This window comes from Haliotis rufescens, unplaced genomic scaffold, assembly GCF_023055435.1.
Source record: "Haliotis rufescens isolate VD_foot unplaced genomic scaffold, xgHalRufe1.0.p SCAF_19, whole genome shotgun sequence".
In the NCBI taxonomy this organism is placed as follows: Eukaryota; Metazoa; Mollusca; class Gastropoda; order Lepetellida; family Haliotidae; genus Haliotis; species Haliotis rufescens.
Genome location: NW_025963879.1, coordinates 1,057,522 through 1,074,975, shown reverse-complemented (window position 1 = coordinate 1,074,975; position 17,454 = coordinate 1,057,522). Strand labels below are relative to the sequence as shown.

Below are 17,454 nucleotides of genomic sequence, written 5' to 3'. Positions count from 1 at the left end.
AATATTAAAAAAAATCTGTACAATAATCTCTTCCTTAATCACTAAGCCCCCGGTGTTTATTCAATTGAAAGTGAACTTTGAAAAAAAAGATTCCAGGAAACAAAGACCAGTGGGGATTGTGGACAAGATGCTGCCCTCTGAAAAAACCCATTAGGTTTTGTTTTAATAATCTTTAAATGTTCGTAGTTGTAGACGTAAAACCTTCAGAACACATTGACAGACTTTAAGTACCTAGGATATTAAGCGGGGAATAGATAAGGTCATGCAGTAACCGCAGCATGCATGGTGTCTTTGTTGATTAAGGCGTTGCTCATAACATCCATCACTGATTAGTGAAGCATAAAACAACAAACAAACAAACAGCAAACCTTGGTATTTTGTTTTGTTTGTTTCTTTGTTGTTTAACGCCGCAGTCAGCAGTACTCCAGCTATATGACGGCGGTCTGTAAAAATTCGAGTCTGGACCAGACAATCCAGTGATTGATATCATGAGCATCGATCCACGCAATTTGGGATACGATGACATGCATCAACCAAGTCAGCAAGCCTGACCATCCGATCCCGTGAGTCGCCTCTTACGACAAGCATTGTCGCCTTTTACGGCAACCATAGGTTCCTGAAGACCTATTTATTCTACCACGGATCTTCACGGGCCGCAAACCTTGGTGAAACCCACGACCATGGGTATGGCACTGACAAACGTAGAAACATATTCAGGGCGATTTCCCCGTGAGTGAATGCGATAGTATCGCAAAGATAATAATTTCGTCCAAATAAAATTATATAAGGTATCAGTCTCCCGGAGAATCATTGATATTAAGGACATATCGGCCACCGCTGTCTGTGTTAAACGTGACATCATATACACCGCTAACCGTTACACCGTAAACACTGTGTCGCGAACAGCACGCAACCCCATCCAACCACACACCCAGCCACCCACTCACTCACTCACTCGTCCACCTACCCAGTCTATCTAAATATGAGTTGATTTAACATGTTTGTATACTGGTGCACTGACAAAATATTCAATGAGTTAACACGATCCACTGATTTTCCATGAATTTATTTGAGAATTAAACAAACTTCAGAACATGAGTGTTAAATATTGTATGCTTTTCGCTGTAAGCGTAATTGCATATCTCATTTCTATTTATCACGAGGACAGGGTTATCTTGGCAGTCTATATAAAGGAACGACAGATGTTTTAAATGCTGGTCTTCTGAGGTTACAATATTTGTTCTTGGTTGAATAATATTTTTCACGCAACATTTGACGTAACAGTCCATATATGTCAAAGGAATGACATCAAATCAGGGGTATAAATAAGATTTCACTTATCGGAACCCCTCAGATGTTATCGCCATGCTCTACAAGTTCACGTTTGCTCTCATATGCCTTGCTGGCGACTCGGCTGGTGGATTTTCATTTGTCTTCAGACCACGTAAGTTCAGACTTATTTATTTTGATTAAAAAGCAGAACACAACGATAATGCGCTGAAACTCTAACACGTTATTCAATCCATTTTGAACAAAAGTTTAAAATAATGTTATGTGATTACAGAGGTTGTCACTAATTATCACTTGTCCATTAAAAGCGACAAAACCCTTAGAATCATTAGAATATTTGCTTAAAGCCAAGTTGTACGATTCCGACTATATCATAAATATGTGTTTATGAGTCACCGTCAAATAGGGATGGTAACATAAGTTCGCGAAAAAGGTTGGCGTTTTCGACTCCACCGGTGGCACCCGTCACAAACACATGCACAGGCAAGTTAATTGTTCACCTGAAAAGACACAGTAACTTATGGTACCAGTCCAATAGGGAAACACGCGTCTCACGTTTTGTTTTCTCTTTCATCTCAGTATCGGTGATGTCGGTTGGGTTGGACATGCCCAGCCGCTTCTTGCAATTGAACACCTGTTGAAATGTAGAAGTTGTTTCTAACAGTGTTTTGAGAGTGTAAGACCTTCGGTTATTCGCTTTCAGTTTGCTGTGAAAGTCTTAGTGTGCTGTTGTTTTCAATCAAACGAACTTCTATTTGTACGAATATAACTTCATATGTAGTTTATAGATGTCTGAATATGCGGATGAAATATTGCATGTCTAAATGCAGGCGGATGTAATATTGTATGTCTAAATGTAGGCGGATGAAATATTGTATGTCTAAATGTAGGCGGATGGAATATTGCATGTCTAAATGTAGGCGGATGAAATATTGTATGTCTAAATATAGGCGGATGAAATATTGTACGTCTAAATGTAGGCGGATGAAATAGTGTATGTCTAAATGTAGGCGGATTAAATATTGTATGTCTAAATGTAGGCGGATTAAATATTGTATGTCTAAATGAAGGCGGATGTAACACTGATGTCGTTGATAGCTGTCTATAAATGTATAGGGATGTAATATTGTATGTCGTTGGTGGTTGTCTGAAAGTATGCGGATGTAATATTGTTTGTCGTTGGTGGCTGTCTGAATATACGGATGTAATACTGTATGTCGTTGGTGGTTGTCTGAAAGAATGCGGATGTAATATTGTATGTCGTTTGTGGTTGTCTGAAAGTATGCGGATGTAATATTGCATGTCGTTGGTGGTTGTCTGAAAGTATGCGGATGTAATATTGTATGTCGTTTGTGGTTGTCTGAAAGAATGCGGATGTAATACTGTATGTCGTTGGTGGTTGTCTGAAAGAATGCGGATGTAATATTGTATGTCGTTGGTGGTTGTCTGAAAGTATGCGGATGTAATATTGTTTGTCGTTGGTGGTTGTCTGAATATACGGATGTAATATTGTATGTCGTTTGTGGTTATCTGAAAGTATGCGGATGTAATATTGCATGTCGTTGGTGGTTGTCTGAAAGTATGCGGATGTAATATTGTATGTCGTTGGTGGTTGTCTGAAAGAAAGCGGATGTAATATTGCATGTCGTTGGTGGTTGTCTGAAAGTATGCGGATGTAATATTGTTTGTCGTTGGTGGTTGTCTGAATATATGGATGTTATACTGTATGTCGTTGGTGGTTGTCTGAATATATGGATGTAATACTGTATGTCGTTGGTTGTTGTCTGAAAGTATGCGGATGTAATATTGTATGTCGTTGGTGGTTGTCTGAAAGTATGCGGATGTAATATGGTATGTCGTTTGTGGTTGTCTGAAAGAATGCGGATGTAATATGGTTTGTCGTTGGTGGTTGTCTGAAAGTATGCGGATGTGATATTTTATGCCACTGGTGATTGGCTGTCTGAAAGTATGCTGATATAATAGTGTATGTCATTGGCGGTTGTCTTAATATAGGGATGTAATATTGTATGGCTCATTGTATACGTATGTAATAATGTGTGTCGTTGGTGGTTGTCTGAACCTGTTTAAATTCTAGACCTGCTTAAATGTTTAGATTATTAAAATAATAGACAATGGTATGCATTTTGTCGTAAACATATTTCAATTAAAAACTCCGAAAATGTTTAGAATTTAAACACGGACTGTCCTACATGAAAGGGTGTAGTTGTTCCCACTTACAAGGCCTCACATAACCTGACCATTATACGTACATTAGAAGCATCACTACATTAATTGTCTGATTAACGAACCTGGTATAAGTGACATATCAAATAATCCCACATATCAGGCCAGTACGTTAGCTGAGGAAAAAAGCTGCCAAAACCTTGCATACGTACTATCAACTTTGGGCTTGACTCTAAAATCTGTAGACATGTCTATTCCTCCTCTGTATTTGATTCATAAGCTCCATAGAAACACGTACAAAGAGAAATATATTGCTGGGTCCAGAAGATGTATCACCAAGTCCAAACATTAGCCATAATTTTCAATACAATCAAGCAAAGACTTTCTGTATATTCACAAAAAGAATTTAAGACACGTGTAATTAATACCATCAATACAAATGCTTGACATTCTCAGAAATGAACCAAGTTCAATTCTGTCAAGACATTTGACTTTTCATCCTGTACACCACTATAGCACATGACAAACTTAAAGAAAATCTTCATGACCTGATCCATGTCGCTTTGGTAGAGAACGTGGTGGCCATAGATACAGTTAGATATCTATCTTCAATGTTCAGGTAATTTTTGTCAAAAATGAATTCAAATGCCATCTGAAGTTTACTGAGAAAACAAATACTGGACTTCCTCTTTCATAACATCAATGTAAAACATTTAGACAAGAAGTAAGCATCCCCATGGGCACCAACTATGCTCCAACTCTTGCGGATCTGTTTCTTTATGCATATGAATCGGAATTTCAGTTCGGATTGGCAAAGTCAAAACAAAGTAATTTAGCCAAGAAGTATATCTTCAGCTTCGGGTACATCGATGATCTGATATCGTTAAAAAACCATCAAATAGCCAATTCCCTTCAACTGATTTACCTACATGAACTAGAAATAGATGAGACTGTTTCATATTTAGATCTGTGCATACTGATTCAGAGTGACAAAAGACTATGACATCGAGGGATGACTTCAACCCAGAGTCACCTTCCCCTTTATGTCGAGGACTATCCCTACAGCTTCAGCCCTTGGTATCTACATTTCACAATCGAGAATGTTCTTTCGACCAAGATTTCAAAGAGCTTCATGATCATACAACCTCGAGGTTGTTTGATCAAGGTTACAACATTCAAGGCCTCAGTAAAGCTTTAAAAAAAATTACTGGTAGTCATGTGGAGGACATTTACAAATCTGACGCATCAGTAACAAAAATGATGTTATTTTGCTTTGTACCATATCTTCCAGAGTGTTTTTCCCCCACATAAACAATGGACCTGCCTTATGACGGGTGCCACCATTGGGGCAGGATACTCTCACCTTTTCTCGGAATCATCACGTTTTGATAGTGACTCGTAAACACCTGCTCATGATATAGTCGGAATCGTACAATCAACTCTGCTTTTAGCAGATATTTCTTATTATTATGGAAAGGGCTTGCAGCTTTTGTTTAATTTATAACTAAATATTGTTCTTTCTATGCCATTTTTCAGCATGTGAGATACAACAGCATACCTGCTATGACCTGAGCGAGTGTCCTCCGGGAACCGAGTCTCTGCAATCACTTTGCTTACGAGACGAAATCTGTTGTGTTAAGCTTGAAGGTAGCTAAAATAATATACACAAAAATGTATCTAATCTACAAGTGAACAACTTTCTTTGCTAGGTGACGTTTAACAGATATATGCCTTAAGTTATCATTGTAATATGACTTTCATATTGGACTAGGGGCGGTCGGGTAGCCTAGTGGTTAAAGCGTTCGCTCGTCACGCCGAAGACCCGGGTTCGATTCCCGACATGGGTGCAATGTGTGAAGCCCATTTCTGGTGTCCCCCGCCGTGATGTTGCTGGAATATTGCTAAAAGCGGCGTAAAACCATACTCACTCACTCACTCATGTCAGACTACGCTTGAAATATATGTTGACACAGTTCTCGATTACAATTTTGAAAACTGAACAAACAAACATTCCTGAATGTCTAATATATGGTTGAGATTGTATGGAAAATCCGTTCAAATGTTTATCCCACGGAAGCGAGAGACAGACGATGATTTTGACGGAATCAGTCGTACGGGCCGTAACTGTCGTTCGGAATACCCGGTGTTAACGTTTTCGAGGTTGCATGATTAGAGAACACATTCCGACTGTCACTTTCATGATCTGGTAAGCGACGCTCTGATTGGTCGGATGAAAGGTCATTCTGACGTGACACGTAATGGGATGTCTCAGATCTTTGTTTAGAGATAGCGAGAACAAAGTTCTGATTCTAATGAGATTGGGTTAGACTAGATCCTCAGGACTATATTGCTTGAGGTGACTTTACTGAATCCGTTTGTACGTGACTTGGCTGATTGCACGTCGTCGTACCCGACAGACTGTTTGGTTTTTACAGGCCTCCATAACATATCTGGTATATTGGATTTGGGGCGTGAAACAAACAAAAACAATCCAGCCTAAACCCCCCTATCAAGCTGACAGTCTCTCGCACAATGGTTTCATAATCAGTGCTTCACGGGCTTGTATACGAAATGGACGTTCCTCGATCACCCGTGAATACCAACGGCAGATTTGTACTAAATGGTGCCTAGTTTTCAGCAACAAATCAGAAGTCCGCCTGGTTCAAACGAGCGGTCGTATGTGTTCACGGGGGGTGGAGGAACATAGTGTATAGAAAACCTGTGAAGTATTGCCGATGCCTGTATTCTGCCCAACTGAAATTGTTGTGAAAATAATTGTTATGTACATATATATCATCTATTGTAGGGTGCTCCATCGACCCTTGTGTTAATGGAACATGTGTCAAGAAGGGCGGCGTGAATACATGTATCTGTGATCCTGGCTTTTCTGGTGAAAACTGCGATGTAGACGGTAATAATATAGCTTTAAACATTTATTCGTTAGAGGTGGATTCTAGTTTCAATAAAAATAGCATCCATCAATTTGTCGTTAATATACTCTGTCAGATACTTACTTTGCTGTGTCAAACATTATTGTTTGACTGTATCAGTGTACTTCATTACAGCCTAGAATTTGTAGATTTATCACATATTGGTCCATACCAATGGACAACCATCATGTAGCTGGAATATTGCTGAGTGCGGCTTAAACAAAGAAACAAACAATGGAAGTTTGTTTCACCTGTAGATAAAAGGACGTGGTGTTTGGGTTTATATGAATCTTCTTTAGTGCATGTCTCCTGGCTTGTGTGGCACCAACTGTGCAATTTATGGTAGCCTATAGACACATTTCATCTCTGGAAAACATGAATGATTAACTATTTGTTTTCAGTCTGCGATTCCAGCCCATGTGGAAGTCATGGGTCATGTGTTCACGATTCCAATGACGCAGGATACATCTGTTCATGCACGGGTTTCTATTCTGGCCCGAACTGCACATGTACGTATCTTTGATGAGTGTTTCGCTGGTGAATGTACCTGAGGTTGAATATATGTGATGGAATGTAAAAATAGCCAAAGACGAGACGTAAATGTCTATAACGACAAAACCACTGAGAATTGTGTGTAGCTACACGGCCCGGGCAGTTATATACATTGTTGTTTAATGTGTCTGGGTACTATCTACCCGGCATAGGCACGTGATGCAGGTATTACACGCTAGGAGTGTATCACACTTTTCCGTAACCATGCACGTGCATGTACATTCGTGGATATATACTTACAAAAATGGTCATCGCATGTTTTAAGTTCAGAAATGCAATTATTACAAGCTTTTTAAGACAACTATTTCCCCAGAATACTATTTGTTTGATATCAATTATAAAAGGTTTAGAATAAGTTTAGATGCAGCTCTCATAGACTAAGGATCGAAGTAGGCAGACATAGTAGCATAGCCAGAGAATTGAGAATATGTGAGCAATGTGGTTTAAATGTGATTGAAGATGAATTTCATTTTCTGTTAGTTTGTCCAAAATACGACCACCTAAGAAGAAAATACATTGATCTGCCTTTTTATGTACATCCCACTTTACAAAACTTTATATCGATCATGTCAACAACTGATAAAGATACTCTAAAAAATCTATCAATGTTCATTTATCATGCTATGTTAATTAGAATATGACCTGTTAAACGGATCCGTAACCACTCCCGAAAACAGAATCGTACTATGGGCCGGAGGCATTTCAGTATGGAATAAAACTTATCCCTATCCCCTATCCGGGGGCACGGGTGGCCCAGGCGTCTAAGGCGCCGTAATTCGCTGCGCAGAGTTGCGTCCCTTGGTCACGCCAGAAACCTATGATTGTGGGTTCGAATCCCGGTTCGCCCCGATTATGTTTCTAGGTATGTCAACACCATACCCGTGCTCGTGGGTTTCACCGAAGTAGTAAACGTCTGAGACCTGCATCCTCCCACATTAAGCTGCCACGCCGTGATATAACTGGAATACTGTTAAACCCAACTCACTCACTCACTCACTATCCCCTATCCCTATACCCTATGAGTGTATCACACGTTTCTGTAGCCATGCACGTGCATTCGTGGCATAACAAAGCGAGTCCAAATGAAATTTGGGTAGAGCATCAAAGAGATGCTGAATGTCATCCAAGTTGCGCTATTGATTCTAAACAATCGAAAGTTGACGCATATCAGAATACTTACGATTTATACCAAGTTAATTATATGCATATCAAAATATTTTTATTTTTGGTTGAATCAGTAAATGAAACTAATTAGCATTAACGAGGACGTCACTTTGGAGACTCCAAACCAGATTACCCACCCCAGGGGTTCTGAATGTGTGGGCAACATTTTTCAACCGTAGTATGACGTCAATGAGTTAACATGTCAATGGTCAGCCAAATGTAACCAGAGCCCACTTGCACAAAACGATCTCAGCGCTAAGATGATTGTAACTCCCATACTTTAACATAGGCTTACGACAGTCTTAGCGCTAAGATCGCTTTTATGCAAGTGGGTCCAGGTGTATAAACCAAACGCAAGCACTGCTATCCGAAAAGTAATCCCTACTGGTGCCCTAGATTTGACCAAAGTGAAACAATTGAAGAAAGCGCACTGAGAAATACTATTGACGTGTGTAAGTACATACGGGAATCAACAAGTGCAAAGTCTACACGAGGAATAACATTTCATATTTATTTTTACTGATATGGCAGAGAAAGGAATAGCAGATAGGGCACTGGTTTCCCAGACTTACACCTTATTCATCCATATGCGAATGTTCGTAAGTAACAGCAATGGAAACAAAACAAATTATTCATTCATATATAGGGTTAATATGTCCTTCACAATATTACCAACTGTTTGTAGCCCTTCCCCCCTGTGGAATGCCTCTGACGGGACGTTTCCTGAATGGAGTAGATGACGCAGCGCCTGCAAATCCCTGGCTTGTCAAAGTCGGTCTAGTTTCGCATCACCTACCCTGTAGTGGTGTCATCATTGACCTGGAATGGATAGCTCTTGACGCATTCTGCGGCCTCCAAATGTACGTGGTACAGTATCACTGATGTACTGTGTATGTTTTGCTGTTCTGTGTACAGTATCCCTGATGTACTGTGTATGTTTTGCTGTTCTGTGTAAAGTATTAAGGTGTATCGACACTGATTATGGAGTTAATGCGGGTGTTTTTGTAGAATGGGTCGTAGTGTCTACTGCAGTCTGATTGGTTGAAAAGCTTCGTTGAAAATAATTATATGAGACTTGAAGCCCGGAAATCTTTCGGACTTTTCACTTCGTATGAATACTTTTTTTAAGAAGTATTTTTTTCTCAATCTCAATTGGAAAACGTGTCACTCGGCATGACGAAATTGATACCACGTTAATTAAATATTTAATTTGATCATTATTTACCAGATCAACTTCGATTTTGCAACCAATCAGGCATACACTCACATATGTTCTCGATTTAAACAGTTTTTTTGCGGTGTGTTTGTGGAATAAATTAAGTTTGATTTTGACTTCGGCAGTTCTAATGAAGGAACTCATAACCACACCTTTAACATTTCGTTTGAAGACCCGTTCGTCAGGACGATGGTTGTTGTAAATTACGACGAAAAACCGTTAGTTAGGGCCCTGTTTATCATACATTACAGTGAAAACCCGTAAGTACGGACCATGTTTGTAACATAGCATAGCGAAATACCGTTAGTCAGGACCATGTTTATCCATCATTGCAGTGAAAACCCGTTAGTCAGAACCCTGTTAATTTGGAAACCTCGCCTTTCGGGCGAGTACCGACTACATTTATACAAAATGAAATTAGTTCGTACCCATTTTTTGTCGGCGCCGCGATTCGCTGTGCAGAGTTGCGTCCCTTGGCCACGCCAGAAACTTATGATTGTGGGTTCGAAACCCGGTTCGCCCCGATTATGTTTCTAGGTTTGTCAGCACCCGTGCTCGTGGGTTTCACCGAATTGGTAAACGTCTGAGACCTGCATCACTTCGGGCTTTCCTCCCACATTAAGCTGCCACGCCGTGATATAACTGGTATACTGTTAAACGCGGCGTTAAACCCAACTCACTCACTCACTCATTCATATGGACGATCTTACGGGAACAGGGGCGGTCGGGTAGTCTAGTGGTTAAAGCGTTCACTCGTTACGCCGAAGACCTTGGTTCGATTCTCGACATGGGTACAATGCGTGAAGCCCATTTCTGGTGTCCCCCGCCGTGATATTGCTGGAATATTGCAAAAAGCGGCGTAAAAACCACACTCACTCACTCTTACGGGGACAATTGCCAGGTGATTCTGATATCTGGTCAGCTTCTGGTCTGGTGTCAACATTCGGTGTGCCTAGCATGTGGACCGCTAGCTAATCTCAACAGTGAGTAGTTTTGAAGGACTGACTGTACTGACTCAAAACCTGATCCACTAGTGTCAGCAATATGTTGAAGTGTAACACGTCCTTCTGCCATGGACAGCCTCCAGATGAGTTCAGTTGTGGCCTATTTACGAAGATCTACGATCTATGTCATCTTCTGTGCTAATTCAGCACCCCTTTTCTTGACAGCTGAATGCGGATGTCTGCTGGTCGTGTCTTGGAGTATTTACTATGCTGACCTGCCCTGTTAATGCACGTGTTTTATCACAGCGCGTTCTCCCCCCACCCCCCTCCACACACACACTTCATGACAAATTATCTATAGATCTGGAAAACATATGCAGTTAGTAAGCTGAAACTTGGTGCTATGTCTTCCAAGAGGTGATATAACACATAATACATAGCAATACCTTTTCTATTACCCTCGTATGTCAAATCTTGAAGCAGCTTAAGTTGTAAGACCCGAGTGTATGAAGTCATGCTCATAATACTGAGACATATGTGTTTTCTTCAAATCATAACGATTCTTCTCTGCTTGCTTTGTCAGTTGCGGTTCTGGCTGCCACGTCATGATCGGGAGCTACGATGGAGCTGCCCCTGACGGGACAGAGCAACTGAGGACCATTACTGAAATTATTCCTCATCCTCTAACCGACGTATTGTCTACAGGTCTCTGTCTCTTGTCTGTTTGCTGTTTAACGCCGCACTCAGCAATATTCCAGCTATATGACGGCGGTCTGTAAATAATCGAGTCTGGACCAGAAAATCCAGTGATTGACATCATGAGCATCGATCCACGCAATTGGGATACTATTACATGCATCAACCAAGTCAGCAAGCCTGACCTCCCGATCCCGTGAATCGCCTCTTACGACAAGCCTTGTCACCTTTTACGGCAAGCATGGGTTGCTGAAGACCTATTCTACCCCTGATCTTCACGGGTCCGTCAACAGGTAGCCCGTTAACAAATATTACGGAGAATCGGTTACTTTGTTTGAAATAAGTCTATGTTCACCCAGGAGTGAATGTGTACCCGGAAATGTGAATCAAAACCTTGTAGCTCCAAGTACCCAGCTTGGGTTGTATGCTACACAGGTAACAAACCGTGAAGATTCGGGTTAGAATTGGTCTTCAGAAACCCATGCTTGTTGTAAGAGGCGGCTAACGAATCGGGTAGTCAGACTCGCTGACGTAGTTGATGAATCGTATCCCAATTGCGTAGATCAATGTTCACGATGTCAATCGCTGGATTTTCTGGTCCAGCCTCGATTATTTACAGACCGCCGTCATATAGCTGGAATATTGCTGAGTGCGGCGTTAAACAACAAACTGAAACAAACAGAATGCACAATAAATGTTTACGGAACCTTTGTCATTGTACACGGATAGGGCATGCGTTCACAGAAACATGTGTGTTTAGATCCAAAACACAAACCTAAACACGTTCCTTGTCCCATAATTTTGACATGTTTAGGTCTAATCATGTTTACGATTGCGTTTAACAGCTAAATGTGTTTAGGGTCTAAATGTGAGAAATGTTGATACGTGTTTATATTCTAAACATGTTTAGATTATGGGAATGTTGTGTTCAGGCGGTGTTTCGGCTGTGAAACGATAGGTCATGTCATGTGTTTAGACCCTTAAAATGTTTAGATAAAACACACCAAACTTGCATTGCGTTCTGAATTTAAACACATTCCTGAACATGTTTAGTTATGGCCATGTCTTGTATGTGTTTACATTCTAAACACATTTATTTACATTGTTGAGTGGAATAAGTGCTCTTCAAATGTGCATTATAATATTATCATAAACTTTTGCTTTAATCATTTGGGGGGGGGGGGGGGGGGGGGGGGGCACTGATTTCCAACATCCCTATTAATGTTTAGACTTCCATAAACCTAAACATAATACTGAAGTCAATTCTGAAGTCAAAGGCATCTAAGTTTTTATATGCATCCATGTCAGAGCAAGGATCTGCTGCTTCCATTTCAATGTCGATCCAGGTCTGTCCAAGCTTGTGGATTACATCAAAATGGCTAACGTCTACGAGGGGCGGTCGGGTAGCCTAGTGATTAAAGCGTTCGCTCGTCATGCCGAAGACCCGTATTCGATTCCCTACACGGGTACAATGTGTGATGCCCACTTCTTGTGTCCTCCCCTGTGAAATTGCTGGAATATTGCTAAAAGCCGCGTAAAACCATACGCACTCACTCACTGACATCTACGAGCTGCATTACTGTCGACTTTCACACACGACCGCCTCCGTGGTCTAATGGTAGAGCGTCCGCCCGGAGAGCGGAAGGTCCGGGGTTCGATTCACGGACGCGTCATACCAAAAGACGTTAAAAGATGGTACTTGTTGTTACCCTGTCTGGCGCTCGGCATTAAGGGGCTAAAACAAGGACTGGTCGGCTCGGAGTCAGTATACTGTGTCTGAATGGGGTATTCATGTTAAACTGCGGCATGGTATCTCAGTGAGCTAGCACTATAAATCGGCATCAGTCCGGACTAGTACAAGCAGCCACACAAACACACACACGTACATGCACGTCGCTATATAACAGCAATAATCTTGGACGCGACGTTAAACCAAATTTCACCTCGCACGCACACATAATTACACGCTAGGCTTAAACGTACGCATTGTTATATAACGAAAATGCTGTTAAATGGGATCTGTAAATTTACTTGAAATATTTCAATGTTTTCCATTTCCAGATTACAATGTGGCTTTGGCACGACTTTCCGATCCCATAACTTTGACGGATAGAATCAACGTTGTCTGCCCACCGTCTGATGTGTACAACGTGTTCCGGGAACCAAGGACCTGTAAAGTAGCAGGATTTGGAAGAAAGGATTTGACCAGTAGGTTTATACACTTTTAATTCATGGTTTAATTGGTCCCCTTTCTCCCGCGGTTGACATACCGTGATATAGCTGAAAACCCCATGTCTTTCTCACTCATTCATTCTCCGTCTTAAGCATTACGTTTACTTTATAGAGGAAATACGCTTTGTCCAATTTGACATCTCACACTGAATCTACACGAGGAGCTGTCCTAGCTTGTGTGGAAATCAGATGTATGTCAATTGGATTTTTATCGCTCAGATTAACCAATCACAATCGAATATTTCACACAGTACAGGAGTGACGAAAAAGAACTTCGCCTGTGAATGTGCATGTACAAGGATTGTGGGGATTGCCTTAAAAGTCGGACCATGCCGGACAAAGACGGGCCACCGTTATTATTGGCTAATTACTCCATTATTGACGACCATGCCTACATATTATTGATGCAACATACACACATAAAATTAATGAACAGTCACAAACCAAAAACGTGGAACATACTTAAGTTATTGCGAGAAAATCGCTTGAAACTCATGAAGTCGAGCTATCTGTGCGAATGGCTGAGCTAGGTTACATGTAAAAGTGGAATCGGTAATGAAATAGGACTTGAAACGTATTAAAAAAATTTCAACTATCGTGATACAAATTTCCATCTGTCCCCGTCCAAAACGAATATTTTGGGGAATTCAGGGCTTTAGCGCTGTTAAAGGGAACATGGCTCTCCATTGAAAATTGTTGGGATATCGCCAAAGTAAATAATGAGCGCAAGAGTGAATAGCGAGTCTATAGTTTCCAACAGCGAATAATCCACGAGTGAATGGTGAATGTCATCTTCCCGAGGCAAGAGAGTTAACTGAATTTAAAAGTCCAGTTACCACCTTTACCGAACTAGGCTGGAATTCCTGGGCTCGATCGGAGCGCCACCAGTGGCTGTTACGAGTTATGTCCCTACTATGCCTCAAATATGAACCAATCGGATTCCGACTCTCGTATCACTTGCCCGGTCAAGACGATCTGATCAATAATTAAGATCTATATTGTGATAAAATGAGTCTTACATCGCGATATGCATCAAATCACGTGGGCACCTTGATTTAAAACATGGAAAGATTTTGAAAATATCTGTTGACAACGAGCTGGCGGTGCACATGCTTTGCAAATCCTGCAATCGACCGAAATCTGATGACAGCTTACGAACCGGATTTCGATTTCGGTGCGCGATTTGGATTGGACTATGCATAGACTCGTTAGTCCAGCCAAAATGTAACTCCATATTATCAGCCTCGTTCGGCAAGTGTGGAAACTGGACTTTTATAGTCAGTTAACTCACTTGCTTCGGGAAGATGAGTGAATATGGGGAGAGGTTGAATGAATGCCTTCATCGATAATGAAGAAATATCTAGTGGGTAGCACCAACATTGGCTTTTACACGTTGAACCCATGTAAGATTATCGGAAGAGGTAACACAAAGTCCCATTTTTCATAATATTTTGAGTTGATGTTTTACCTGTGCTAATGTTGTAATATTTTAATCAGTTTCTGATCAACGACAGCCTACTGGTGCCATATTGGTAGCATAATTTCTTTTAATTCGAAAGTTCTTTTTATTTGAATTATTTGTTGTTTGTTTTCGAAGTTTCGATCTTTTGATAAACTTAAAATAACGAAAAAATATTCGGAATAACGGAAAATAACTGCTACTTTCGATTGTTTAACATAAAAACTTGACATAATGAGAAATTAATGGAATATATGAGAAAATAGCCGAAATAACGAGAATATAAACGAAGTAACGAGAAAATATTGTAAATTTCGAAAAAATAGTTGAAATAACGAGAAATTTCAATGTACAAAAAAAATAAAAATATGCTACCAATTGCAAAGTGGCACCATTAGTCTTTCGTACTGATCAGAACAACATGGATATGTTGTATTTACAGCGTTCTTATTTTGTGCTTACTGGCATATCCAAAGACCAGGACAACACACGTATTAAATAGCTCTAAAAGGAGTTACATTTGTGTGAAATTTAATAATATGTCATTGTCTTCGGCAATATATTCTTTGAGACCATCGTTATGGGAGACTATTCAGATAAAATATCAAAATAATTTAACTTGTATTATAATTCTAGTTGCATTCGGCGAATTTGATACGGGCGTCCGTCAGGTTATGGATACGTTCTTGATTGATGACAGCCTGTGCACACTTCTGAAAGGATCTGCTCCACATATGGCAAGCCACTGCGGCTTTTTGCCAACACCTGACGCTGCACCTTGCATTGTGAGTAATTTCGTGCTATTTGACCCAAGGATAGAAGTGACCGCCTCCGTGGTCTAATGGTAGAGCGTTCGCCAGCCGCGTCATACCAAAAGGGGTTATAAGATGGTTCTTGTTGTTACCGTGTCTGGCGCTCGGCATTAAGGGGCTAAAACAAGGAATGGTCGGCTCGGAGCAAGTATACTGGGTCTGAGTGGGGTATTCATGTTAAACTGCGGCATGGTATCTTAGTGTTCTAGCACTATAAATCGACATCAGTCCGGACTAGTACAAGCAGCCCCCCCCCCCCCCCCCCCCCCCACACACACACACACACAGATGAAAACTCTGAGATGGACCTCTGTGAAATGTACCACATTCACTTCAGGGTGACAACGGTGGTGCGTTGGTCTGCCAGAACGACACTACAGGCGCCTGGACATTGGAGGGAATTGTGTCCTACGAAGAGGTTGTAGGCCTCTGTGGTGACCAGATCTACACGGTTACTGACGTGAACGCGGTTTGGAGCTGGATGCAAGAAGTGATAGCGGCGGCGACACACTAAAGGACGGCGGTAGCAGCAGTGACCAATTCAATTAAAAATAACAATAAATATGATGTAGATGTAGAAGGAAATAAATAATAATTTGTCGGTAATGTAGTCATTATGTGTGTGAGTGAAACGGCAATGATATGGAGAGATTCCAAAATGTGTTTGGGTATCTCTAAATACAAATGTGTGTGTGTGTCTCTCTCTCTCTCTCTCTCTCTCTCTCTCTCTCACTCTCTCTCTCTCTCTCTCTCTCTCTCTCGCTCTCTAATAAACAAATGGGTGTGGGTATCTCTAATACACATGAGTGTGTGTATCTCTAATAAAGATTGCCAATTGGCATGATGTGTCGTCACGATGTGACGCACATTCAACAGATTTATCGACAAGGTAGGACGTTGGTAGAATACGTTCGTTTAGATAGGTCGTCGCTATAGGAGGCACCATAGCTAACTACAATAGAGCTAGACTTTTGATACTACCTGATACGACCTGATTTATCAACAGATCCACGTTTAGTTACCCGTATTTGTTATTTGAATTACTTCATCAATTTATCAACAGATCCACGTTTGGTCCCCTGTATTTATTATTTGAATTACTTCATCAATTTATCAACAGATCCACCTTTAGTCCCCCGTATTTATTATTTGAATTACTTCATCAATTTATCAACAGATCCACGTTTCGTTCTCCGCATACCACAGTCAGGGAAATTCGCATTTTTAGTTAATTGTTTATATTCCACTGCGTAACACTCATATACATGCGTGTGGGTATATCTAACATACATAAGTGTGCGGGTAGCTCTAATTTACATTATTGTGAAAAATATTGTTATACCAACGTATATCAGAGGGTGAATGTTGTTTTACGTCACAGACAGCACTATTTTAGCTATAGCATGAAGGCTGTATGACATCACACCTGAACCAGACGATCAACTATTTTAATATCGTGACAATCGGTACCCGCTGTAACAACCAGTTGGGTTCATGCATGAGCGATCGGGGCCAATTCTGTCTCGGAATTCCCACGAATGACGGTCCTGGGTGTGCTATATAGCCAGTTCCAGTCAAAAAACAACTACACATTTGTCATAGGCAGTGCAACACACATGCACATAGTTGTAAGAAAGCTAACCAAGGTGGATAATTGACATTGTCAGCGAGTCCTCTCCGCTAGATTCCAATACTTGGGTTACCTCCACCAGAGCCAGTTGCTACCAGGTAAATTCAAGGAGTATGTCCCTATAACCAACTGATGTCCTTGTCCTGATGTTACCTCAAATTGACGCAGGTCTCATATTGAACTGTCATCAATTGAGTCACCAATTCATACCAATCAAGAACTGCAGTACCCTGTACTTCCTTGCACTTCTTTTCAATAGTCAGTACATTTGGTCTGGATATTTGTCGTTTCACACGGCAACATTGTACTTTAAACAGTCATTGGTTCCTGAATAGAGGTAGAGTT

The 17,454-nt window shown here is 40.8% G+C and overlaps 1 protein-coding gene across 1 annotated transcript; it reads left to right on the top strand.

The window, feature by feature from the left end:
* Positions 1 to 1,228: 1,228 nt before the first annotated feature.
* On the top strand, positions 1,229 to 16,080 carry LOC124116239 (chymotrypsinogen B-like). Its single transcript, XM_046477496.2, has 9 exons — positions 1,229 to 1,444; positions 5,011 to 5,121; positions 6,281 to 6,385; positions 6,806 to 6,913; positions 8,806 to 8,980; positions 10,864 to 10,985; positions 13,038 to 13,184; positions 15,304 to 15,452; positions 15,817 to 16,080. Exons 1-9 carry the CDS (start codon positions 1,366 to 1,368, stop codon positions 15,991 to 15,993), a joined length of 1,173 nt encoding a protein of 390 aa, XP_046333452.2. The 5' UTR covers positions 1,229 to 1,365; the 3' UTR covers positions 15,994 to 16,080.
* Positions 16,081 to 17,454: the final 1,374 nt, after the last annotated feature.

What these genes read in the sequence shown, in the direction of transcription:
- LOC124116239 (XM_046477496.2), top strand. Translation starts at nt 1,366, where the DNA reads ATGCTCTACAAGTTCACGTTTGCTCTCATATGCCTTGCTGGCGACTCG. An exon ending in AACCGACGTATTGTCTACAG is followed by an intron (nt 10,986 to 13,037) that starts GTCTCTGTCTCT and finishes TTCCATTTCCAG; the next exon opens with ATTACAATGTGGCTTTGGCA. An exon ending in CTGACGCTGCACCTTGCATT is followed by an intron (nt 15,453 to 15,816) that starts GTGAGTAATTTC and finishes CATTCACTTCAG; the next exon opens with GGTGACAACGGTGGTGCGTT.